The sequence below is a fragment of the Atractosteus spatula genome, chromosome 8 (genome assembly GCF_055471065.1).
Source record: "Atractosteus spatula isolate fAtrSpa1 chromosome 8, fAtrSpa1.hap1, whole genome shotgun sequence".
NCBI classification, from domain to species: domain Eukaryota; kingdom Metazoa; phylum Chordata; class Actinopteri; order Semionotiformes; family Lepisosteidae; genus Atractosteus; species Atractosteus spatula.
In genome coordinates, this window is record NC_142713.1 from 46,984,367 (window position 1) to 47,012,344 (window position 27,978).

A 27,978-nucleotide genomic window follows, 5' to 3' on the forward strand; every position below is an offset into this window, starting at 1 on the left:
ACCAGATCACCCAGAGGGCAACCCATGTAAAAATGGGAAGAACACACAAACTCCACACACACAGCACCACAGGTCCAAAATTGAACCCAGGACCGCAGCTCTTCTAACCACTGCACCACTGAGTCACCCCCATTTCCATGTGAATTTCAACATTCTAGAATGCAATGTATCCCATTTCCCTGGGTTATTATAGAACTAAAAAATGATTAGTGAGGAAGCACTTTCATTTTTATTATAGATACTCAAGTATGACAAAAATTGAGACAGTCAGCAACTAACATTACAAAAATGTCAGAAGAGTTTTTTTTATTGTTATAACTTTTAAATAAGAGGCAATCGCATTACCAAGGTATTTGAAATGTTTTAACAAAGGCAGAGTTAGACATAGACCTGCTGTCACCTGCAAGGTTTAATGGCATTAATGCAGACTTTGACTACATGATTGTAAACCCCAATACAGCACCTAATGGAGCACAGACATTTTGGTCATATACACCTCCAGTTTAACAGCATATACATGTAGTTTGGTGTCTGAGTGCAATGGGATGACAGTTTAATAGGAATATCAAGTTCAATACTTTATTGCCATCAGGACTGGATTTTTATGTTCGTAGGCCTTAGGCACTTCGAAATGTGCAAAAAGAGGGGTAAATGCCAATTGAATTATGTCGATAGACATGATGAACTTTAAACTATTCTAACGCTAAACCACCTGATTGATGGAGCGAGTCGAGCGACCATCACTTCGATACTTCTAGTTTCTAGAACAGTGTCTAGACATGATTATTGATTTGGAGCACCTAGAGTCAGTCTCAAGCACGTTGTATCAGCTCGTTTTTCATTCGCCACTAGTGTCTCCCTCCTTCTTAGGCCCAAAAACTTTCGTAGGCCCTAGGCACTGTGGAAATGGGAAATGGGAAATCCAGCACCGATTGCCATAACAATTAGCTGCATGGAATTTGGTTTTGTGAGCTCATACAATTAATTAACAGACAATACACAAATACAACATAGATCCAATTATATACATCATGCACCCAACACATCCTCACATACCATTCTAGACTCACACCAATAATAAAGTAAACAATGTGAGAGACAGAATAACTTTGAGCCAAGCAGAAATTTCAAAGTTAAAGTGCAGAGGTTATGCATCTCACAGCCCCTGGGTTGGTGCCTGTCACAGCACCTACTAGTCCTTGTCTTCATAGATCTGAGCCGACAACCAGGTGCAGCTGGAATGAAAAACTACCCTTCAGGGTAGGAAGGGTGGTCAGCAACAATCTTTAGAGCTTTGCGTTAAGTCTAGAGAGGTAGAATGGTAGAATGAGTCCACAGAGGGAAGGTGGCCTCCTACAGGTCTGAAGGCGATATACACTCCTCTCTCTAGATGCTTCCTGTCCTGGCCAGAAGTATTGCCAAACCACACAGTGATGGAGAAGGTCTAAACACTCCCAGTGACACTGTCAACGACAGCCCCCAGGACAGTGACATCCTCTGTTCTTTCTAGTGGCAATATTAACATCCCTATGAAAAGACCCTCTTACATGCCTGTAAGTTTCATGTCAAGCGAAAGACGTTTGGGGGCCAAAAAGTCAGATTCAAGTTAGGCGGGATGCCATCAATGCCCGATCATTTAACTTTTGTCATGTCCTGAACTAGAATGTAGGCACCTCCAGTGCAGCCATCACAGCAAGAGCACAGGTGATTCAATAAGGACAACAGAGAAACCTTATTCCCTTCCCAGACAAACTGCAGGTCTTAACTGTGTGATTTAGAGGAAAGACGATGAAAGTTGGAATTTATATCCATCTTATTTCTTTTAAAAATGACATTTACTTTCCTCTACAGCTGCAGGCTTATAGTGTCATGTTGTATCACAGCTTAACAAAATGCTTCGAGAGGAAGTAGTGCTCTCTAAAATGCATATACAATAATCTGAGATATATACCATGAGCAGAGTTGGAGCAGCTCTATACTGTACCTTCCATATCTGGGTCTTATCTGGGACAAACCTAGTCATGTGAATGCAGATGTTTGTTGGCCAGTTTCCTGCAAATTAGAGGATATCCCTACAGGAAGAAGGAAGGTGGATCAAATCCCCTACAGAGACCCTTATTTTGCATTGTTATACAATCTGGACTACACCCTTCTGCTGAGATATTGGAAAGGCAGAAAGGGAAATGAAGACAACAAACGGAAGACATTGCCAAAAAGTGAAAGATATCCAATTCACTGTGAAAATAGAAGCTTTTCTAAGCTACTACTTTTTTAATTTGGAAGAATGTTACACCAAAAGATAGACACAGCTTGCACTTAACATGAGAACAACACCCGCATGGTATTTGCACTATAAAGAGCAACTTCCTAAAAGAATTATGGATGCTGGAGCCTCTGGAATTTCTCTACTCTTTAGTCTGAAAGAAAATGCACATACAGTATCTTGAGTAACCAGGTGTGCTTCCTCCAAAGTTTTAAATTTCCAAATGAAATGGATTTTTCCATCAACAGGAAGTGGGGGGAGGGGGGAATCAAATTGCCTATTAAAAATTGTGTAATATCAGGAGCAGAACGGCATTTTGTAATGAGTCTCGCATTTCTTTTCCTCACATGATAAGAACAGTATAATCAGATACTCTAATACTGATGTGCCCCTGATTTCAATTTATATCTCTTAAGAAATATCTGTTGTGTTTTCAACTTTGTTTAAAAATTGACTTTAGATAGCATTGGACACCAGAGACATATTTAACTTACACTGAACTAAAAGTAATAAGAAGAGTATAGATAAATCATCACTGATTCGTGACACATTGTACGTTCCATATCTGGGCCATGTCCGGGATAAAACCAGTCGAATATTTTGGAACTTGAAGAACTCCCATTCCAGTTAAAAAACTTAAAAAAAAACTGTTCTACTAATTGAGTAGCATAATGATATGGCAGGTCATGTAGCTGCCTCAGAGGAATTTGGCGCTGCTTTAATTCCAGACTATGATACCTTCTGTATGGAGTTTGTATGTCGTCCCTAAGTCCACACATAGGCTTTTGCTGGGTGTTTGGGTCTCTTCCTGCCTTCCAGGAAGTTGTCCCACCCTGTATCCTGTGGTTCAAGGATAGGCTCCTGGTATCCGTGACCAGGAATAAGCAGCTTTTTATAATATGATGTACACTCCTGATCCAGAAGGGCTGCAGTCCTCCAGGATTCATGGGTGACTTATAATCCTCAATGAGTAACCAGTGGTAATGAAGGCCAATTAAGAGAGTAATAAGTTTAAATAAAGCCAATAAGAGTCAATGGTGGAAAGAAAATTATAACCTGGACCAGGAGTGAGTATTAGTGTAATAATGGATGGTTAAGTGAATTTACTGGCAGTTAAGAGTTGCCATCAACTTTCTTTTTTATAATTTGGTTCCTGATTGTCTTTACAAACACCATCCTTAGGACAGTTAATAACTGTGAATTGTGGGGGCTTAGCATACAGTATGTCACACTTCAAGGTCCTCCATTGCACACCCGTCTAATATTCCCACACTCTAAAGGTGGTATTTAAAAATAATACAGAATCATTATTTACCACCTGGAAAAATAATGTGTTTTCAACTAACTAGAACAAAAGATTGCAAAGGCCTGTTCATGTGACATTGTCCCGTCTTGCTTCAGTATGAAGTGTTCCTTGGAAGATGGGGCTGTTACCTTGGAAACGGGTAATGTAACTTTAGGACTTTATAGTATTTTTTTATGTACGTGAAAATAGGTGACGAAACTGGGATGTGACTCAAGGACGTGTTACTTAGTACACGTTACACTCTGTAAAAGACACGAAAACCTAACGTAAGCGGCGCAGTATAGACATTGCTGACCAGACAAGACTGCCAGTGAGGCCAACAGGAATTAATGGAAAATACGCCACCGTTACATTGATGCATTTTCCCCCCTTAATTTTTAGAGTTTAGATTCACTTCGCTAACAACAATATAGCTTTCAAATGGATTCAGACACGCTTCCCGTGTCCGACGCGTGATGTGGACAACCGCCCCTACCACGGTCCCAACCCTATAAATCTTAACTGCTAGCACACACGGACCCAGCCGGCTATGGCATTGCAGCTCTGTGCTTTCATCTCCGTGATCCGAACAGAAAAGGGCAACCCAGCGGGGTCTGCTTTCCACCAGCATCTGTTAAAAGTATTTGATCTTCCCTGCGCCGAAAGCCGGGCTCCGTCCGTGAAGTTTGCGCTCGCCGAGTGGAAGGAACACGAGCTCCTCCCGGCGGTGCTGAACAGGAAGGTGATGACGTCAGCTGGAGCCGATCCTCTGTGTAGTTAAGAGTTACAATATTACTATGTGTGTTATAATAGAGCGATGTTGGACATCAGTGGGCAGAGGGAGAAGAGGGGAGGAAAGCCTGTTTACACAGACTGCAAACCGCCTGGGGAATAATGCAGGAAAGGAAGTGAGCCGGCTCTCTGTCTGACTGCTCCAACTTCCTGCTCAAAAGAAAAAAAAAAAAGAAAATCGGGATCTCATTACAGAGCAACAGAACAGTTGAGACGACAGTAAGCATGGAAAAACAGGGGATTTTACGATATTCTTTTTGAAATTGTTACGGCTGAAAAACAATCATCACAGGTCTGGGTATGTGTTCATGTTTTTTTCTCTCATTCAACTTTCTAATGAATTACAATTTAATAAACAATACACGGGACAGTGTCATGTTAAAGCAGGAAGATGTGGAAACCACAAAAAAACGAGAAGGGGAATTTGATAGAATTAATTTGATCGTTTGGAAGGCAGTATTTTAAGAGTACACTATCAAAAACGCATAGAAATCAGTGAACTATTTTAAGCGAAGTGAAAGTAACGGACTTTAAACAGCTCAATGTAGTTACACTTCTACATAGCAAAAATATTCTTACACTGGAGCATTTTATGTGTGGCCGAGTGCATGCATTACCTTGTACCGCAGTGTATACTTGCATAAACGTCGTCAAAGTATAACATAATCGTTTGCCACACAAACAGGAATTATATTAGTAATGCAAGGGCTTTCCAGTTTGGAAATATTCAACGATTAGAATTTGAAACAAAACATTATCCTGCTATCAAGCAAAATATGTACTTATCCCTTTAAAAAAAGCACTAGTAGAGTTTCTGGTTTGTCTGGAAACAGCAAGACTAATTGCCATGCGCTTCCGGTTTGAAACTGGCAGCAGACAACATCTTGAAAATGAGTCACTGGAGCAAACAAAGAAACGCTTGACTTTTCCAAATGTTCGGGTTTTCGCAGACCTAAAGCTTTAGCTTTTGCTTTGCTGTCATTCGTGATTTTCCAATAGAGATGTAAGGCGACGTAAAGAGAGAGCGGCCTGTCGCAGGCTGTCGTTTTTTTTAAAGGCTGAAGTAGGTCGTTTTCGAAGAAAAGGGCCGATGCGGCAGTGAAGCGAATATAGAACTCGTTGGATTTTCCACTGGCAGAGAACAGGAAGAGAGCAGATTTAGTCATGGCTAAGTAATGTCTGCACACACCAACTAATCTCATTAGGAGTTTCCGTTCTCCAACACAGGAGGGTTTTTGTACTACCGAGGGAGACTTCTAAACCTTTGCATCTGAAAAGGAAACAAGTCACATCTTTTTTTTTTACAAGTGGAATGTTTAAATGGTTGCCTTGTATACGCCCGTGGAGCCCATAGGTACCCGTGTTGTCGTAAATTGACTTAGCTTACGTGAAATAGTAAATCCTCAATATCAGGGAAATGAACGCTGAAGGATCTCCAAAAACAATAGGCCGCACATAAAAGCTTATTGTGTAAGGCGCGATCTTCACTAAGGGTGATGAGGTAAATTTGTAGAAACAGCACAGTGTTGAACTGCCCGTTGGTGTGATGTCTTCGCAGTTGCATGAGTTAAGGACATTGGGTGGCAGGGTAGTGTGGGTGAAGAGCTTTTCTGGATGTAGTAGTACAAGTGGAGGTCAGAGGCATGCTGAGGATTGCAAAGAAACGTTTATTTTGGACCGTGGAGCCTATATAAGGTGTTTGAATTATCCTCTCCTAGGTCTTGGATAGTATCATAGGTGTTTTTCCATCTCCAGACGTATGGTTTCAAACGACTCCCATGTCAGAGGTGAGTCTAGAGATCTTGGGCCAGCTAAAGTTTGACATTAGAAGGCTGCACCACAGAGCTAGGGCTTTCGGGTCCTAACTGGAAAATGGTGGGCTCAGATCTTGGATGGATCACAATAGAGCAACAGCCTATTAAGTGCATTGGTCTAGCCTTCTGATCTGGCTAAGATGAGAACTGATGACGGACTGAACCTTGAATCTCTCTATTGGTGGTGGTTTAGATGCATAAGAACATACTTTACAAAAATGAGGAGAGCATTCTGTCATTAGGGGCAGCCTGGACTACAATACCCCCTTCAGATATATCAGGCTTCATCAGAAGGAAAAATTGAATATAAAAAAATTGGATAATTCAATATATATGTTTTTTAAGCCTACTAACCAAGCACAGAGAAATCGTTAGGCTTTGAGGAATTTGTGGCCACTGTAATTGAGCTGAGCACATAAATCCTTTAATATTGTCTATTAAGCAAGAAAGATTACAGTTTAATTTTGGAATCTGTTTTTGTGTTGTTGGATAGCATACACTAATGTAGGAAAAGGACGTCCACCAGCCTTGTATTGGAAAGGAAAATAAAAAAGTCAATGATGGCAGTAAAACGGAGAAATGGTCAAGTCTAGTAAAATGGGATTAGTGATGCAGCTTCCAAAGTCTTAACAAATTGTAGTTCCCTGTAGAGCACTTAATGTAGGGCAAGTAGTTGTATTCTAACCAACTGTTGTTAGCTAATTGGTGCAGCATCTTCACCACGAAGAAGCTTGCGTGAATGCTTGTGTTCTCCTGCAGCCAGTGCCTTATGTTTGTTAAGGTGTTTGTTTTAGACCTGCTGTGAGAAATGGATCATGGGATGCGTTGTGCAGGCAAATGAGAAGAGTTTCTGACAAACCCGCAAATAGCTGCATTCAGTTTGTATCTCTGGCAGGGTTAGAACCAATAAAACAATGAGTCATTATTTTGAAAGTCTAAGTTACTCTAGAGGAAGTAAAACTCAAATATACTGTTTGTTTTGATGCGTGTTTACAATGAGATTACAATGAACACAGGACGGAACAGCTCTCAGTGAGGTACTGAATGCATTCTTAGTTGTCTTTTTGTGTCACCAGGCACTATCCTCTGTGTATTTGTAACTTCAGCAAGTTACTGTATATGCAGTAAGAGAAGGTGGAGGAGTAGTTTGTGATTGAATGCTTTTTGATTTCACATTCACAAATAGAACCTGGTAGAAAGTTTTAAAACCAAGAGTTGTTTTTTCCCCCCAAGTAGAGCCCAGTACAGAGCCAATGTTCCAACCACAGAATCCTTGAAAATACCTCACTGAATATCTGAAGCTCCACCATTTATTTGTCGTATTCAGATTAAAATAGATAGAACTAGTGTGTAATCTTTTGAAGCTCCTGCAAAGTTTAAAATGATCAGATGTGAACTTTAAAATGCTTTATATACTGTATATGTGAACAGGATGCATGGGAAATACATTTAAGTCCTTTATCTTAAAAATGAAATGTTTTACAACATCATCTTTCAACAATTCCTATTCTTAATAAACAGAAATTTAACAACAGCGAAAACAAGTTCAAAAAGCAGAGATGAGAAATATAAAGAAACATATTTATATGTGTATGGAAACAGTATTTTCCTTTTCTCCATGTATGAGTATGCTGTAGATCCCTGGGGTCTTCCCCCCCTAAAACCAGGCCAGACCAGTTCCAAATCATTTTTTTTTATTTCACCCAGAAGGAAAAGGAATGTTTTTTTTCCTTTGTGCATGAATTTGCACATTAGCTTTGGATGGGTCATGTCGCTAACCTTTTCTCTTATGAATCGTGCATACTGAACGAGTCTTGTAGTATAGTTTTCATACAGTTCAGGTAAATGGGAATGCAAAAAAAAGAGAAAACATGCCACTTCGATTTGGAGTTTGAGTTGTGTAGCACCAGAGCTGAAGAGGAAACCTTCCATTTAGAGAAACTTTGCAGTTAAAACATTTCCGATCTCTCCCGTGGCAGGAATTCCTACCTTTTTGTTTTGGATCTGCTTTCCCAGGAAGACGCCTTCAAAGTATAATAGGAGGAAGTCCTGATTTAGACAGTTTTATAGTGTGCAACGCAGATGCAGAACTCGGAGGATGCATTGACGGGAAATGTTTTATTTTGCTTCTTGTGGAAAAATCTGCATCATTCCGTTTTACCTTCTCCATACATTCCCTAATGTGCAGTGAAGTACAGGCACTTGTGGGGGCTCCGATGCAGGCTGAGGTCGTTCTTAGCTAGGGGGACTGGGTAACAGCAAGACCAGGGAGAGATTTCAGGCTCCAACTGTATGTGCGTGGGTAAAAAAAAAAAATCAGCTACGGTGAATGTGGTCTTTTTAGTGCTGGACTCTCTTTTGGCAGAATGTTTGAACACTTCCAACCACATCCTCTTTTGTCATCAAGAAAACATGCAAGACTCAGCCCTCTAGTTTGGAATCCTGCTATTTATCTGGAGTTTTTTGCACAGGAAAGCAGGGGCATATATGCCTGACATATTCAAGCTTTACTGCTGCTGATGCTCCCCTCTCTTTCTATAATGTTTGATAGTGAAGCTGTTTCTAGGCTCTGGCTCAATCTGGAATCAACGGGGTGCTGGAGTGGTTGGTCTCGAGGTGTCTGCTGATTAGGGCTGTAAGGTGGTCGGTTAGATAAAACATTTGGTTTTGTTCCGAGTGGCAGAGTAAGTGCAAATTTCCGAACAACAAGACTGGGACAAATATTGCAAAATCAATTCCAAGTTAAACTTTAGTAGTCAGCTAGGAAGGCAGACCAAATAAAGATTTGAAATTTTGTAGTCAAGTTAATAGAAACATTCACTCTTGTTCAGTAGCTATTTAATTAAAAGAAATCTCCAATCTTACCCCGCACACACTAGATCAAATTTGGGTAGTGTACAACTCGGTAGTGGACCAGAAAGAAAACAATATATTAGGTATATATCCCCATTAGATACTTCGATATTTGACTAGAATATTGAGGCTGAGCTGAGTCCGCTAGGGCAGCAAGGTGGTGCAGTGGTTAGCATTGCTGCCTTGTGGTGCTGGGGCCCTCGGATCAGTTCCAGGCCTGGGTGCTGTCTGTGGGTAGTTTGTATGTTCTCCCCGTGTTTGTGTGGGTATTCTCTGGGTGCTCCAGTTTTCTCCCACAGTCCAAAGATCTACTGGTAGTTTAATTGGCATCTGGGAAAATTGGATCTATGTGTCAGTGTCTGTGTGTCTGCCCTGTGATGGACTGGCATCCTGGGATATATTTCGGCTCCCCTGTGATCCTGAATTGGAAGAAGGCTTTAGAAAATGGCTGGCTCAGTCCAATTGGATATCTTTTTAGCCAACCAGTGCCGAGAACAGAAGACAAATGCAGCTGACCACACTTTTACAAACTGAAAGCAACAGCAAAGGAACTGTGGCAGAATACCCCACAGCAGTCTGTCCAGAGGCTAAGGTCTGATCAGGTCTGTTTGTCAGTGCTGCTATGAATGGCCTAATTTGTAAGGAATTCATACCTGTTGAGAACATTACAGTGTTCATATTTAGATATTTTGACGCTCGATACTGCAAGTTTTGTTTCGTTGGTCACCTTTTCTTTGATTTTTGTTTGATATTAGACCTGCATGCTGCATTTCTTATGTACATCAGTAACCTATTAATAGAAACACAGACTCATTGTCCAAATTATTATGCATTCGGAGTTGAATGAATAGACTCTCTCAGTGGACCGCAATGCATGGTTGACTGGAGGAGCATTGATTAGACTTCTCTGGCCAGAACAATCTCCAGATCTCCTGATGAAAATGTCCAGGAATGTTTTTTTTTGTTTTGTATTGGGCTTGTTGTTTCTTGAAATATTAAAATGATTAAAAATATGTTCAGAAAAAGAAAGCTGGTTTAAGCAGTGGAGTTTGTAATTCATTCTTAGATGCTATTGCCCAAAACACAACCTGAACTGAAGTGGATACCTACAGTAATATGATTGGGCAACAACTATTTTTATTACCTAGTGGTATACAAACAACATCTTAAGTTGCTCTGTTTGCAGAGGCTCAAAGCTGCAACTGCATTATTCATTTGGGATGCAGTGTATATATTGCCCTACCTAACTGGAACCTAACCTGTACCTACCTACCTAACCTAATTGAATACCTGTAACAGCAGGTCAGTCCACCTCCAATGGCAGTAACAGCTGCAACACATTGTGGCATTAATTCAACCAGATGTTCACTGCAATCTGGGACTACTCAGCAAGCACTAGTAGAGGCAGCTCTGCTTAAGATATGGCTAGCAGGGAATTGTGTCAGATCCAGTGTTCCATAAAAATCCCACATACAGTCTAGGGGCCATAAACATGAAGTCAAAGGTGTGTGAAATGACATTAGCCAGGTAAGCTATAACCTTCAGAGATACACCAGAGGCACTTCAACAATTTCTTACTTCTTAAGAGGACAGTTACCTCAGCCGTCTTTCCCCAAAATACACCCCCCTGAGAAAAAGACCAGGTATGATTATACCTTACAGTGCTCATGAATTATGGAGTGTATCACATGCTGGGCAATTTCCACTGCTTAGTACAGAATGAATCACTCCTGTGGAACATGCCTTTCTCTAATGGTTTGGCTATGCATATGCATAAAATACAAACTATGTGAATCAGACCTTTGTGTTTAAAGCAGAAGAGTTATAGAGTCTGGTTTGCCAGAGACTAAATGTTCTCCTCTCATTTCTAACCTGTTTTAGATCTACAGTAGGAGGTTCTGTCTTGACAGCGCATTTGCCCAGCAGTAAGCTTTGAGAGTCACCTTGGCTTCAGGTTTCATCTTTGCGCTGCATGAAAGGACTTTCAGCATCAACCCCATTCCTATGTTAATGAAAAAGAGAAGCACCAACTCTCCCTAGAAGCATATTGAGCATTGCTTAATTGAATGTGTGTGTGCGGTCTCCATCTCTAGAAATGTAAATGCTCTGACCACTAAAAGCAAACGTTATAACATAAGCAGACATGTTACAAAGAAACCAACATTTCCTAGTCATTAGATACCTTTAAAGAAGAGTATAGCGACATCTGCATAAACTGTACATATGTTGATATGCAACCCTTGGCTTGATTCACTTCCTGTAGAATGGAGCCCGTGAACCACACGTATTTCTGGCACAGATCTCCACTGTTTCTCAGCAGTACACCCCTGATGGCTGGCTGGAAGCCTAACCTTGGCTTTATTCTATAAAGGAACTTTCCCCATCATTCCCCCTAGGAAGACAAAGTTGTGTTCAAAACAGCTTTATTGCTCCATAGAAGATCTCAGTCTCAGGAAGAGTCTGGCCAGTAAACATGAGTTTCTGGTTGAGCTGTGACTAGTGATTTAAGGTGCTTTTTTTCCATCAGTGCTTTTTTATTAGTTATGTGGGACCTTGCTAGCTATAGCATTTAGGCTGAAGAATAGCAGCTAATATTATGTTCCACTACAATCTTGAAGGCTTTTCTGTTGAGGTTGAAACATTTGCATAGGAATTGCTTTGCTCTTTAAATTGCATTAATCGCCGAGCCTTCTCAACCACATTGCGAATCAGTTTTTAAAAGAGAGCTCCAGACATTCCTGAGGTCAGATCTGAATTTCATCATAAATTATTCCTGAAGAATCAAGTGAAAGCAAACTACTTTAAACAGCTAATGTTTGCTTTGGATGAGAGTGGTGTAACACAACAGGTGATGTTTAGGTGCAAAATAAATGATATTCCTTAAGCAGTTACTTAAATATGTAAAGTAATTGAGAGCATTGCTCTAATTAAAGTATATGTAATTTGGGTTTAATAGTACATTTGTTTTCGCAGTTCTGTGAATTCAAGAAAAAAACAGTTTGCTATGGAAAGCAGTCTTGTAAAGAGTACAGATACGCCAATGAAATCTGAACAGAAAAAGCATGTAGGAATCAGCAACATAACCTGTGGTGGAAAACAAAAACAGAGATGTTTCCCTGGTGGAAAATAAATAAGGAGTTTTGTTGACTTCCAGGCATTGTGTAGCTGTTAAAAAGATCCTCAAGATTCTCTGACTACAGTAAATCACATGGTCATGATGAAGGTGTTCAGTGCAGCGGGGGCACATTATCAATACCCTGCTCATATATTAACTACAAAAGGATACTGTGAAATACAGTAGAACAAGTAGAACAACATCTCTTCAGGATTGGAGAATTTAGGCAATAATGACACCAAACAAAATTGAATCCCTTTAGCCTTGTTAAGCAAAGACTTCAGAGTGAATCTGAAAATCCACGTAAACGCCAATCTAAATTATTCGTGCAGATGACCTGAGACAAGCTCATCCTGTTCAGCAAAGGGATGCTATCGGAAATGTTGCAGTTTGGACACTGTGTGAATGAGCTGGGCAGGTGTAGGAAGGCCAGTTCTTGCTCTTTGTTTCTCTTATGTTCTGTTGTAGAAAGGATTCCTCACTCCAGGTTATGTCTGCCCACACAATAATAATAAAACAAATAACATCCTGGGCAATATGAGGATTTTTCTGCTGAATCATCATTTCTCTCTGTCTTAACAATTAAAAGGTCAGTAACACTTGCAAGGATGGTAGTGTGAGCAATTGGCTAATCGTTTTATGCAGAGATCTGCAAATCTGACATCTCTCTTTTGCAAGTTTCTTGCAAATCTGCACTGGAGTGTTGAAAGGATATTGATATTGCCAGGATTGTTTAAGGAGCAACAATAGATAACAATATAACAATACTTTATCAGACATCTTGCAAATGTATTTGTCACCTTGTTTTCTTTTGCTACTGCAAAACTGCAAGAGCGTGTTGATGTTATGTTGAATTAATGAGTTACGCTTTTTGAATTTTTATCTGCCTGGAAATGGAAAGCGTTCCTTAATTACACATTCAGTGAAGATGAAACTCTAATTGTACTGGAAATTATCGGTAGTGCATCACTTAGATCAGTTTCTCTGTAAACTCAGCTCAAAATGTTGGAATCACATTACGCAGACCTGTTGGACTGTTGTGAAGAAATTGTGATGATTTCAGGTAGAATTCATCTTCCTCCCTTCCCAAGGAGCAACTGGAGGTCAAATGCCTTTTGTTTTTTTTAATCTTTTTGTCTAGTATTATACCGATAAGTATCAATCAACTTCATTTCAGTGAACTGGAAATCTTGACATCTGTTAATTGGAAGCTCAGGAGAACTGAACAGCAGGCGAATGAGTGAGATTCATCTCTGCATGTTTTTGAAAGGCAGAGTATTACACTTTCCTCTATGTTTTAAATGATCCGTGTTGTGTGCTCCGGGCTTCTTGACATCCCGTGCCCTTCGATTCACAGTAATGGAGAGTGCCATCACCCTGTGGCAGTTCCTGCTTCAGCTGCTGTTGGACCAGAATCATAAGCACTTGATCTGCTGGACGTCCAACGACGGGGAGTTCAAGCTGCTGAAGTCTGAAGAGGTCGCCAAGCTGTGGGGGCTTCGCAAAAACAAGACAAACATGAACTACGACAAGCTCAGCAGGGCTCTCCGATACTATTATGACAAGGTAAGGGAATAAAATCTAATCGTCCTTAATGCTTTGCACCCACACTTGAAACTGAATAAGGTCATTCTTACTAGAAGCAACGGGGGATTCAGAGACACCTGGAAAGACTAGTCGTTTTAATAGTAAATAATCTCTCGAGCAGTAAAATTGAAGGTCCTTCTTTCAGCCTAGGAAGTCCTGTTATTGCTGAAAATAAACTGCTGGTGTTTTTTTGGTAAAATGTTCTTAAAACTCCTTGAGCCGTAATTTAACTGGTCATCAAAATCAAAACTAAACAAAAGTAGATCTCTTATTTGAAGAACTTAATACACGTGCAGGTCAAATTATGTGTATTTTGTTCTTGGAAACTTTTTCGCTAACTTGGGTTTCGAATGAGGAGGCTGAGCTTCATCAAACTCGTCAAGCTAGTTCTTCTGAAAATAACATCAGGACTGTGTTTCGTGTCTCCCATGAAACAGGTGCATGGTATTTCCCTTCTAATAGGATATCTGCTTCGATCTTCTTCCCCTTTGCTGTTTACAAAGGAGATCTGTGTTGAATGAAAATACCCTTCATGCCTTTGCTTATGTCATCTCACATGAAGGATCAGCAAGATTTAGAGTCCAGTAACATCACCTATATGCGTCTGTACGATAGAAGCCTTATTGACTTATGGACTTATTGACTGTGTTAAAAATAAAGGAAAAGCCCATCTAATCCTGCTGTTCTTTTGTTTTGCTGGTATTTAGTGTTTTCAACTGGGCCACACATTGTACTTATAGAAAAAAACATAATTTATTCAGGTCTTTACTAGTGAGTAAAATCAAGTCAGTGCAAGGAATTCTATGTAATGCCCACTTAGATAGCTTTTCCTTCTCTCTTTTTTGAAATAAAATTTTACTTCTTTTATGAAATAAAAAGTTTAGCTTGTGTATCACGACAACGTCCTCTGAACATGTAAGTTTGAGCAGTGTAAGACTGGCAGAGGGGATCATGGTTAGTGTCTCCTCAGGTGATCACAAGCAGGAGCTCACCTGTGTTGCTGGGAACGAAGAAAAGCACTTAAACGTGCCTTGCAATGAGGTCCAACCTTTTGGAGACGGGGGATCACGCTCACGTGTGGTGCTAGGGCCCTGGGTTTTTCCTCTGGGAAGGTGTGGATGGATTGCGCCAACTGTTACACATCAGCCATACGTCTTCAGTTAGCAAGATGCCTGGATTAAGTGGAAGCAGAATACGTGATGCATGTTAAGAAACGCGTAATGGCATTTTCCTCCCGTGTCTTTTCAGAACATCATCAAGAAGGTGATCGGGCAGAAGTTTGTGTACAAGTTTGTGTCGTTCCCGGAGATCCTGAAGATGGACCCGCAGGCGGTGGAGCTGGGGAGGGAGGGCGTGGCCCTGCAGGATGTGGACTCCCTCGGCCTGGAGGCCAAAGAGCAGCTCAAGCTTCCTCTGGCCACCCTCAGGACCGCCGGCCGCAACGACTACATCCACTCGGGCCTGTACTCCTCCTTCACCGTCAGCTCCCTTCAGAACCAGCCCGAGCTCTTCAAAGCCATCAAGGTGGAGAAGCAGGACGAGCTGGGGGAGGGCAAGCTGGGCCCCGAAGAAGTGCGGACGGTGATCCGCTTTGTCACGAACAAAACACATAAGGCCGGGGCTCTTCCACTGGTGTCCGTGCCGTCCTCGCCTCCCGTGTCCTCGGCTGAGGCCGCCGCCTCCTCCAGCCCTTTCTTCTCTTCCTCCTCCTCCCTCTCCAAAGCCTCCCCCACTTTGATGTCGGCCCTTGCCTCCAACCTCTCCTCCTCGCGCTCCCCCTCCCCGTCCCCTAGTCCTTCCTTCCTGCTGGGAAACCAGAGCCCCGATCCGGAGACAGATGACTCGGATCTGTGTTCCCAGCCTCTCAACCTGTCGGCCAGCCACAAGGCCAGATCCCCGCACCTGTCTGAGAAGAGGAACAGCAGCGCCCTTCCTCCCAAAGCCAAGAAGCCCAAAGGCCTGGAGATCTCGTCCCCCTCATTGTTACTCTCAGGCACCGACATTGGCTCCATTGCCCTCAACAGCCCAGCACTTCCCTCGGGGTCTCTGACACCGGCCTTTTTCACTGCACAGGTCAGTCGCTCGTGCTCCCCCCCCTCCTCCTCCTCCTGCTTGTTAAGAGGTCACGGGGGTTAAACAGCCACCCCTTGCTACCAGAATTTTGACAGCTTCTGAATTCCCTTTTCAGCTGCACAGCTTTGACTTGAAGGGGTGACGAGACTCACTTCAGGTCTGTGGCTCCGGCTGGGAGAGATTAAGCCCAGTACAGTGAAAGTCCCAGTCAGGGCTTGTTCAGAGTTAGCAAGGGTGATTTTTTGTGGATGGGTTTAGCAGGAATATATATTGGGAAGCTGTACAAAAATAACCTGCCAACAGAGTTTGTCTTGCCTGATTGCATTTGTATACAGTCAATTCAAGCCATTGCTAAGACGGCATGCCCTCTGCATAAGTTAAGAATTTCAGATAAGCTTGATACGCGTTTAGACTTTGGTTCATCAGAACTGTCCCCAGTGTTGTCCTTCCATTAATCGCAGTGGGCTACAGTTGGAATTGCTTATAAAGTAGGCAGTTTGTAAGCGGTGCGAAACTTTTTCTCTGACTCTGATAAAATAACAGTGTCAGTGTGAAACGTGACTTTTATTCTTGATATAGTAAGTCATGATTATTTTACGGAGGTAGCATTGATTTCATTATAACACGTAGAAGTGTACTCGTCGTATTAGAGGGGTTGCAGCACAAGCCATAAGTGCAGGTCAGATAGAAATAAAATTCCACTTATGAAAAATGTACAAAATAATACTTGGAGTTTTTTCTCCACCCGTGGTTGCTTCCTTGGTTAATACTGAGCTCTTTTTGAAGGGTTGTGATGAATACCCTTTTCTTCTTTTGTCTGAGCTTCAGTGGATCTGTCAAGTTTTTAGTCAAGTGGACGTAGTCCAGGTCATGAAGTCATTTTCCCTAAAGCATAACTTTCAAACAAGGCAACTGCCTTAAGTAAAACACCCTAGCAATAATTTGGCTTAGTCAATATTACTAAGATATGGAAGTTTTGCTGTGCTCTCTAATTATATTATTTCTACTGGCACATGCACATCCTCAAAAAAATCTGTTCTGTACAAAGATCTGATTGTGAGCTTTGGGTTAGAGCTTTAGAACAATTCTTGTAAAAGTGTTTTGTAAGGACTGTACTGTAAGCAGTACACAACATAAGTCCAGAAAGAAAATGGAAGACACACACATCTTTATGCAGACTAGGGTATAGAAAAAAAACCATAAGTGATGCCATATGCTCTTAATACCATGAATCATGAACTAGAGTCTTGGTTCCTAAGTAACACTAGCTCACTTCATTTAGGTGACAGCGTAGAAAGGAGAAATTGATTTCATATGTCCTATTAAAGCCTGATCCTGATTCTGGGGTCCTTGACCCACAGGGTTACGTGAATCAACCGTGTTTTTTTGACCCCTAAACTGCTTTCTCTCTAGTCCTTAGGAGTCAAAATAACTAGCCATTCATAACCTCATGGGTGCAGTGGGGATGAATACTTTTAGCTATGTTCTTGTCAAGTGGAGGTCTGAGACTGAGGGTAACCCAAGTCCCCAAAGCTGTCTGAAATGTGTCTCCCAAGAACAACAAGTTGAGTTCTTCTTTGACTTGTACTCTTATTGTACTGTATTACATTTCCACTGCCTGTGGCAGGGCTCTTGTTTTAAGCAGATAATGATTATTCATTGCTAATGATGATTATTAATAAAAATATTCGGAACGAAAACATTTTGTTTTCATGATAATTGTGGTTTAATAAACACTCTTCTTGTCGTTAAAGGGTACATGGTGGCTGGGGTGGGGTTGGATACTTTGAAAATCTGGTTTAATAAAAAAAAAACCCCACAAAAGCAGAACATGATACTTATAATCCAGAACTGGTTGTTAAACACCTAAGACCATTATGCAAATAGTGCAGATGTGAGGTGACACTTTACAACTTCATATGCAGATTGACAGTGAACAGAATTGTTTAATTTTGTACTGTACGACTGCATTTAGAATTCCGAAGTTTACAAGAAGAAGCACAAAGGTTTTAGTGATGATGAAGACAAAGTACAGTATGTGTGTCATGGTCTTGTACCCTTTACTATCATGGATAATCTCGTCATCACTGCATTGGCCCTGAATCTCAATCGATCAGGTACTCAGGACCATAGTTTCATTTGCTAAAGTAAAGGATGGCAACCCCTACAACACAGTGTCTCCAGGCATCATAATGGGGCATTGGGTTTGAGAAATATGGGGTGCAGATATGGCTGGTGAAGAACTTGAAACTGATTGGTTTGTTGTACTAAAAGGACAATGGCAAAAGTCTGAAAACACAAATGAGAAAGTAAGTAGTTAAGGCCATTCCAGAGAAAAGTTACCCTTTTCAACAAAACTACATTGAGGTTTTTGATGTTAACAGTAGCTGGAGAATTTTAACAGTATGCAGATTCTGTTTTTATATTATTAATGGTTTTTAATTCTATTATCATTACTTTGAGTTAAAGAAGTGGAAAGGGATATTTCCAATGTTATGGTCTCATAATAGGATAATACGGAGTAATAATCTAAAAGACTTTTACTAGACTTTTAGACTTTTAAAGACTAATGGCTCATAATTATGTTACCCTAAAGTTGGGTGTTTAAGACACTGAGCTGAGAATGAAATATTTTTTCAGGGCAAACTGTAACACTAGGAACTCCTTGCAGTTGCGTGGAATAAGGAGTACTCAGTATTTGTAAATTGTAGTAATTTCCAAATGCTTTTGGACTGAATGACTGCATAAACTAGAAAACTGCATTTACAAGGTCTTGTTGCTTATGGATGTTGTTAAGTACAGCTTGGGATTTGAACTAGTTGTCTATAAGTGGGTAACATAGATACACATCCACTGCTTCAATTTAATCTTTTCACTACGCAGAATAGTTAAGATTTATTCAACACTATTCCAGTACATTAATCAATCCCATAACTCAATTCTGTCAAATAAATTGCATTCAGTGACTGTTTATGTTAATTCTTGCTCTCATTTGAATATACTGTGTTAGATTAGGGAGCCAAGAAAGTGTTCAAGATCCAAAGGATCAAACAGAGGTTAATTCTATGCTGAAGAGAAAAAGCACAATGTTGCCCTTGCAGCAGACCCTTCTTGGTGTGTATGAAGGAGAGAACTGACTTTGTCTCAGATTTCTGCTCTTTTTATCCTCCATGTACCTAAACAAGGCACCTCCGCTAAAACATTGTTTTTTTTTCTCTTCAGTGTGGAATTAATTGATCTTGATTGATCCTTTTGAGTATGTTCAATCAATAGTTCTGTTGTGTATTACTCTTTCGGAGAACTAAACAGTTAATTGTTTTTAAGTATTAATTAATTAACAAATCATTGCTAAAACATTTGCATTTATCTGAGATTCACTGGGTATAAATGTAATCTAATTTGACAGCACAAGAGAACTGTACTGGTTAAAATTTTTCACTCTAACAATGCACAGAAATTAGACAACTTTTAAGTAGGTACTGTACCTGCATCAGCATGCATAGGCTGCAAAGGAACAGGTGAAGGTTTATTCCCTGCTGAAAGGAAAAGAAAAGAGACACAAAGTTTTGGGTTCTGCTCTCTCCCTCACAGCTGAAACATTGCATGTCTTTTCTTTTCCTTTCAGCAGGGAATAAACCTTCACCTGTTCATTAGAAAACTTATTACACACTTGAACCCACTTGACAGTACAGCTTTCAAACCTCTGTGTAAGATCCAGCAACCTAGCATTTTTGCACCTTTAACCTTTTGCAGTCCCTTGAGTATGTCTGAGTTTGAACATTTGCATTTCCCTTCAGGAGAAAGTAATGATAATTAGCCCAAGAAACAACATCATATTTCATGTCTCAGCTGACTGCTTAAGTGAATCAGCTTTTGATTTTTCATTTGATCTTATATTTTTCTGCTTGGTCAGGGTTTTAACATTTTTTTCTTATGTTTACAAGGAGTCTGTCTGATACTCAAATGTAGGCTTGTTTCCAGGAGATACAAGGACAGGTACAGGATTACTGAAAAAGCAGTCGAAAAGAACTGAACAATTGCAGTAAACAATTAAAGAACCTTTTAAGAAGGTTTGTTAATGCAACTGCAGTCAGGCACAAACTCATAGACAGTATAGAGCCATTACCCGGTGCACATCAGCTCTGTGCAACTATCGCTTGAAAAGCTGAAAAGAGAAAAGAGAAAACACAACATTTCGGCTTCACACCCTCACACCTGAAAAAGGCTTCACAGCCGAAACGTTGTGTTTTCTCTCTTCTCTTTTCAGCATGGAATAAACCTATTACTTGTTGCAGACTATGCATGCTGACGCAGCTACCCACCTGAACTACTATCACTTAGAAATATGCCGATATGTAGCAACTGTAGACTCAGAAATAAAATAACTCATGCAATAAAAAAAAAATCAGATTTGTTTTTAATGTTATTTCCTCATTCAAGTAGAGTGGATACATTTGATGTGAAACTTGCAAAAAAAAAATTTTTAATACTGTAGGCGTTGGGCACAGATCTATAATATTAGCTATCGTTCTCTACTTTCATATGAAAGAAAATATCAGACTGTAAAAATTTACGTGCCTGTATTGTCTCCTTTTTAAAGCGGTTTAGTTATAAAATGCAGGTTGCACTAGTAAGTTATTTCTCTTAGCATGTGGATAAAAATAATGGGTGATTCAGTGCACAATCTGAAAGAGACTTGTAGTTTGTCAGTTTGATTACATCAAAACTGCAAAAAAAAATAATCAGCCGGGCACGTAGAAAAAGGGAATGTATTCAGAAACTGCATTTGCCTGGCTCTTCCTGCTCCGTGGGTTAACTCCATAGGGAATCCTTAATTAATTGTTTTCCTTATGCCAAGTGTTGTGTGCAATGTTTCTTTGAATGGTAACCTTTGCTGTACTCTGTTTCTGTGTCTTTGCAGACTCCTACGGGACTGTTGTTAACACCCAGTCCTCTACTGTCCAGCATTCACTTCTGGAGTAGCTTAAGTCCAGTTGCTCCTTTGAGTCCCGCCAGGCTGCAGGGACCCAATTGCTTATTTCAGGTAACAGCACTAACAAAACTCTTTATTCGTGAATTACGGATATTTTGTCTAGGTATAAACGGAGGAAAAAGGGTAAAAGTTTACATTTCTTTTAATGAAAATGTATTTTGCACCCAATGAATGCTATGTAATCAACTTTGGATATAAATTAAAAATAGGAAGACCGTTTTGTGTCCAACGCCTGTATTCCAGCCGCAGAATGGTGGTGTTATATTACAGCGTTCGTGTGTAATGGGGGAAATCCGGTAGAAACTTCCTGGACAAGCCCTGGGGAGGTCATCGGAGAGTCTTGACGACACAGGAACAGTGCTGGATTATTTATGGCCGCTGCTTTCCTTTTGTTCTCTTCAAGTAAAATCGGGAGAGAAGTCAAAACGTGCGAGTCCGCAAAAAACGCAGTTTTCTGAAGGAATTCGTAGAGCACCATCAATTCTAAAACAAATCACATTCGGCGAGAAGAGGGACTGGTAAAGGGAAATGAGAAAATTCTCAATCTGAGTTCTGCTAATGAGTCATATTGGGTGAATCACGACATTATGGAGCCAGAGCTTTCTCAAACGCTGGAACCCCTCCTTACAATAATGCTGCGTCTTTCTCGGCCTGGCATGATGAAAAAGGCAAAGAGGTTTAGAGAAGCGCTGTGGGTTTTGCGTTCAGTCTCCTTCCTCTTGCTCAGCGACACTGACTGCTACTGTCAGTCACCAGACTCACCTGTGGTGGAAGGGTATCCCCAGACAGATGGGGGGGATCTTCTTCCTGTCCAAGTACAGCACTCTGTTACCACTGCAGATAAAATTACACAGCTGTTAGCATTTCCATGAAACCTCTGAGCTCTAATAACATAATAAATGTTAAAAATTTCCTCATGGCACATATTGCCAACACCTTCATTGTTTATGCATTTAATACATCAAGCAGTTCAGAGATAAACGGCTATCATAATATTGCGACATGGAAGTTTTGGAGTTTTGTAAATGAATCCTTAATGTAAACCCATTTTTTTCATTCTGCTCATCTTAAGCTCAGTCTAGTCACGTTCAGTGTCTGTTACAGACCAGTGTGGGCATTTTCTAGTCACAGGCCTCTTGTTGCTGGAGCCTATGAGTGAATACAAGAAAAGACTGCTTTCATCAATGCACCTGTACAATTTTTGTGGTTGCACAGTACTAGAGAAACTGTTGTGAGCCTCATAAAGATGTTACCGACAGCACTTTCACCCTTGTTGAATAAGCATTTCATGTCGTTGGCTTTGGGTGTGGTGAATATTGCTTCTAGTGCCATATTTTTGCATATTCAAATCAGATTTCATAGAAGAAATATATTTGTTCTTGTTTTTCTATTTAACGTGTGGTAGAGTTTCTTTTAAACGCTCCACAAATGGAGATTCTTGCCCCTGTGTGGTAAATCAGTTTGATTTGTGCTTCACAATGCATAATTCCATCATGATTATTTTTTTTTAAAAGAAAATGCCACTTTGTCTGCGGGTTGCATTTTTGTACGAGTGCTTCTGCATATGCCTGGTTTGAAAATAAACTACAGATGTTTCCTCTGTGGTTTCGAAAATGCTTCCTGAGGAGCAAGAGAACTTGAAAATACAAATGATAACTTCTGACTCCGTGACATCACAGAGAGCAGGTTTCAGAGAAGAGGAAGTGTACGCCTCTTCAGCCTTTGGAGCCTTCACTGAAACACGCATGATCGGCCGAGCATTTCGACAACGTAGAGCAAGGACTGAAGGCATAGCTCATAACGGAGCTTTGAAATTAGTCTTCAGAGTAAAATACACATCTTTATGTTGCTGGTTATATTCCAAAAAAACCTGTAAAAACAATCTGTAGATCTTCAAAATATTCTTGACACTGATTTGACATTAGTGTTCTGGTTTTTCCTTTCTCTGATTCCATTTTCCAAAACATCCGTCTCAGGCGGCCTTCAAATGGTTAGTTTTCTGGTTTCCTGTTCGCAGTCTGTAGAATACGGCGTGACTAACAGTCATTCGCATCATAGTAACTTTATCAGAGGCGACTTCATTCGAGTAAGAATTACTTTCAAAACTCATGGTCTGGTGTGGTTTTGAAACATTCACCACGATGAAGCAACTGACAGCACACAGAGTAATTTGCACAAGAAGCACAAATCTTATGTATGGATCCTAACCCTGTATATTTCACACACGTCAGTCAGTTACAGTGGGGTACTAGAGTAGTAGTGACAATTTGCAAGTTTCACACAATGGAACATAACACGGTCTGGGATCCCAAGTGCCTCAATCAACAAATCCAGCTGTTCAAATCACAGAGTTGGAGCCCTAGTCCCAACATAGTTGGTTCTAAGCCAGCCTGTCATGATTCTTCTTATTTGCTTAGGAAACGCCTATAACCATGGCCATTGACAAAATATAGAATGATATAGGAAGGAAATGCTAAGCCAAAATCGTTCACGTATAGTTTAAAAAAAGGAAATGACAAGGATAAAAACAGGGAGGCAGCCACACATCAGGAGGGCAATGTCTTTGTAGGACAGAGAATGAAGTGGAGATAGGGAATCGTTGAATACAGTAAAGGAGGATCGCTGTGGAGCCGAGCGCAGTATCAGGAGGTGATTAAAGTTCACAAAGGTGACACAGAGACCTGTCTGGGCAGATGGGCCTTGAGGAGATGCTCGAAAGTGGTCAGAAATCAAGCAGATCCGATCTGGAATATGGACAGAGGCTTCCTAACTATGTGGGCGAAGCAGATACTGTGTATCCAACAGAGGATTTCCAGCCCAATTAATACTAATTGATAGTTCTTAATTTCCTCAGGTGGACGATTATTTTTATCAATAACTCTACCTCTTTGGTATGGATTGATAGTGTGTGTAATATTTGGGCGGATTGTTGAAAACTAGGTGTTAAATAAGTACAATGCGTTATCGGTTGTCTACGTATTAAGAAAGGCAAAAGCCTTTTCTTATTATAGGAATAATACTATGCCTTTTGTTGCTAAGTGTACATTTCTAATAATTGAGAATGTGCCTTCTCTGAATCTTATCAGGTATGGTGTCAGGCCCATAAAGAGATCAAAGAGATAATGGTCATACTGTCGTAAAGCGACCTTTCCTGTTCTATCATTGCAAACTTTCTCGTAGCGCAGGGGATTTTATCTGTATTTTTATTGAAGGAACTACGGTATACGCCTTTGGCTAATGTCACCTGCAGCTAAATAAAAGAAATCATACGTAGAGTACAGATTAGAAAAGAAAATGTTTTTATGTTAAAACCGTAACTGTATAAAATAAAATTAATAAAGCATAAAATAAACTACAAGACAGGATTACCATATTTCAAAAATAAAAAGTGATATTTGTACTAGTACATACTGTATTTGTACAAGAATCATTTTGAATCGAAAACCTTGTGAAAGAAAAGAGTGTAAGGAAGTTTATACTTTATTGTTTAATGCTGGGGATTAATCAACAAATGTTAACCATAACAAATCGCATTTGCAAATTGCATTTGCTTAGATTATTCTTAATGAAATTCAGTCATTGAGACTGGATTTCTTTTCACCTGCTTTTATGTGACAAGATTGATCAACCCGCTCATCATCTTCTGATGAAGACCTTTTGTTTGAGCGTTATTTTTAATGTCTAAATATATTTTGGCCATATATGTGTATGCAGTCATCTTTTCTGTGTACAATATAAAGTTTACTAACACCATGAGTGCAAAAGTTTTGCGTTTTGCTCGTTTAAAAAACAAAATGCAAATCCTAGAAGCACTTCCAAAATTCATCCCCTGCTGGAGAAAATCAAAAATGATTCCTTTATGAGATTCTTGGCAAGATAGGGATCGAGCATGAATTAGCAAGAGTGATTTCTTTTGACAAATGACACGGTAGCTGCTGAAGTGTACAGTCATGCTTATTTTGAATGCAGTCCAGTGTTGCTGGCATAACACCTCGATGAAGGTCATATAACCGCACTAGAAAAACATTCTTAATCTTTTCTACATATACACATGTATTCATTATAATACGTAGTATTTGTCATTACATGGGTTGGGTTTAGGACTTTCAGTTTTAGTTATGGTTGGGTTCAAGGTTTATGTTAGAATCAGTGTCATCATAAGTGCCTAGTCTTAAAGGGTTATGAAAATGCCTACAACATATAGGGTATATGTAATATGTCAGTGTAATGTATAACATGTAGGTTATATATAATATGCCTACAAGCTACAAATAGTTGTGTTATATATTACTTTAGTGAAGGTATTATGATGGCTACATAAGATTGTATTCAAATAACACATTAATAGGCAGCATCAGTAATCTGGGAAAGGGTTCAATACAGAAAAATTCACCCCGTTACTTTACTTACAGTTGAAAACGTTCATCCCTTGTTTTTAATGCTTGAGTCCTACTCAGTATTTGAGTTCAATGTATTTGTGTATGCCCTTGTCTTTTCAAGAAGAGACATCAATACAGGTGTAATAAAATAGGTTTCTGAATAAGTACATAAGTTTACAAAAGACACAAGGCTATTCAGCACATCTGGTTTGTTTCATAGTAGTTAATTAATCCAAGGGTCTCACCCAGCTACTTCATGAAAGAAGCCAGCATATGAGTTTTGGAAACATGATTGGGTATCTTGTTCCATACTCCCACAACACTTTGGCTAAAGATGTGCCTGCAGTTCTCTTTATTAAGTGCACTTTCATCTAGTTTCCATTTATAATGGTCACACATTTCAATACAATTCTGACTTGCAAATTAAGAGCATGTTTTAACATCTCAGAGTGAAAAAAAAGCTTGGTACACTTGGGGTAAAGATTAGGAATGTAGATTTCCTGGGGGTGTCAGTATTGCACATTATCCTTTAGAGCAGCACTTGTGAACCCAGGACCCAGAGGAAAGCTCTCACTGCCAGTTTTCTTTACAGCCGAGTTCTCAATCCACAGTGCTAATTAATGATTTAATTAATCTGCTTGCTTTTTTAGACATTAAACTATTTGTATTCAGTCAGTCATGATTCAGGCTCAGTCTAAATCAAGGGTACTGTTTCATTATCTGATTTTAACAGCCTCTGCTCAACATGCCTATGGTTATTTCTGAATAAACTGCTCTTACTAGTTGATCGATTTATGTTGAACAGACACGGGTGTGAACAACATTTGCTTTCTCCAGAGGTTCAGTTGGTTACATTACAGGCAACATACCTAAATGAGGGCTGTTCAGAAACTCAGAAATTGATACAGGGCTGATTTACATTTAAAATTTATTTCAATCCTCTATATGAGGCCTTGATTACATTTTCTTTCAGCTCTTGAAAAGGTAAATGACATTTGTAACCAGTATAAACCCCCAGAAAACACTAATGATGAGAATTTCAGGACAGCCCTGATTCTGGTGTGCCAGCTGAACTCTAACCAATTGGATGGGAGCAGAAGGAAAACACTGACTCAGTGTGGGAGTTGTCTGTCTGGTTATCATTCCACCGATCACCTACTAAGAACTGTTTAATCAGAAAGAAAGGATCAAATTTTTAGCCAGTTCGTAGGAGATTGCATAAACATTTGTATGCAGAAGTTGTTTGAAATCAAAGGTTTGTATCCGAGAACGCGTACAAAAAGAGTCTTAATTTTCAAGCAAATCAGTTACAGGCACCAGTTAGCACTGGTGATAGCCCTGTTGCAACAAAAAAAACCAACACAGCAAGATCTAGTTTAGAACAAGGATTGAGAGCCACGGCCACAGAGGATCGTGCAGGCACCCTGTGACTCACTCCACTCCTTACTTTCAGCCTTCCTGGTCAGAACGTGGTTTGCAAATGGTGAAACGGTAGCAGGCAACACTCACAAAAGAAACGTAGTTTTACCCATTTTAACGTTTTGCTTGTTGGAATCGGGGGTGGCATTTCTCAAATGTTGCAGGCTTGTTGAATTAGGTGCCTTCTGCAAGGTGTACTTTGCTTCCAAAGGCCAGAAAAGTGGGGGGAATCCTCATATTCATGTCAGAACTCTGTAAAAACCCAAACTTCTCATTGTGTCTCCAAGGACAAGGCGCTTTAAACTCACGTTCCATGAGACTTTGACTTTGAGTACAAAAACTTTGTTATCCTCAGCTCCCTTTAATTTCTCGTCTGGACAATGGGCTTTGTGAAGAATGTTCACGAACCCGATCTGTTCATCTTTGTGAGAGCCCTGAGCCATGGAAATATGCATCACAGGGATCTTTTTTGAAATTTTTTGCAAGAACTCTGAATGTATCACAACATGGGCACATGGGTAACATGGGCTACCTTTATGATTTTCCATTGGTTAATGTTTTTTCTTGATATAGCAGAGGAATTTGATTTATTAACATAGTCACCTCTTTTGTTTTATTCCAGTTCCCTACTTTGCTAAATGGCCACATACCAGTGCCACTTCCAAACTTGGACGGATCTTCCTCACCGTTGCTGCTGTCTCCAAGTGGCCAGAAATCCTGATTTTTGGCCTGAACAGAATGCATTTCCTTATTTTTATATGTGAAACCCAAGTCAGCTTTAGGTTTTGCACATCGACAATGTACAAATGCTAAACCTTTTTTGTAAACTTTAAAAAAATATATTGTTAATCATAAGATGCCCATACTGTTCAAGGTGTTAAACACTTTGCACCAGTTTCCTCTTGTAGGTTTGTTAAGGTTTCCATTGGAGGCTGTGAATCTGTTTCTTGTCCTTTGTTTTTTTATTGTATGCACTGTGCTTAAATGTTATTACCGGCTGTGCCTTCCCATGCATAATGTTAAATGTACTATGTAAATGTATTATTTTCCAGCTTTAAAAAACTTTTTAAAAGACGAAATTCCAGTACATTATAAAACAAAGCTTTGTAATAGCTTTCAATATTTTTCATAAAGGAATTGATACAAATGTATTCTCATATTAATTTTATATTTGTGCTTTTTAAGAGTCTAGAAAATATGCCTTATGTTGTTTAAATAAAGACCGAGCATTGAATGCTATAGACTGTAGTATACTCTTATTTCTTAATTAAGAGGGAACTGCAAGGCTATTTTTATATTCCAGGGTGAGAAAGAATCAGCAATGCTGAGTGCATTTCTAACCACAATAAAAGTAAAATGTTCACAGTTACTTATAAAACCTCCCATTTACATCCCAGAATAAATT

General features: G+C 39.9%; 1 protein-coding gene across 1 annotated transcript; it reads left to right on the forward strand.

Moving 5' to 3' along the window:
• Positions 1-4,082: 4,082 nt before the first annotated feature.
• On the forward strand, positions 4,083-27,810 carry elk3 (ETS transcription factor ELK3). The gene is made up of 5 exons (XM_088923756.1): positions 4,083-4,638; positions 13,480-13,688; positions 14,958-15,782; positions 20,704-20,826; positions 27,196-27,810. Exons 2-5 carry the CDS (start codon positions 13,482-13,484, stop codon positions 27,292-27,294), a joined length of 1,254 nt encoding a protein of 417 aa, XP_088779882.1. The 5' UTR covers positions 4,083-4,638; positions 13,480-13,481; the 3' UTR covers positions 27,295-27,810.
• The last annotated feature ends 168 nt before the right edge of the window (positions 27,811-27,978 follow it).

What these genes read in the sequence shown, in the direction of transcription:
- elk3 (XM_088923756.1), top strand. Translation starts at nt 13,482, where the DNA reads ATGGAGAGTGCCATCACCCTGTGGCAGTTCCTGCTTCAGCTGCTGTTG. An exon ending in CGGCCTTTTTCACTGCACAG is followed by an intron (nt 15,783 to 20,703) that starts GTCAGTCGCTCG and finishes GTGTCTTTGCAG; the next exon opens with ACTCCTACGGGACTGTTGTT. An exon ending in GACCCAATTGCTTATTTCAG is followed by an intron (nt 20,827 to 27,195) that starts GTAACAGCACTA and finishes GTTTTATTCCAG; the next exon opens with TTCCCTACTTTGCTAAATGG.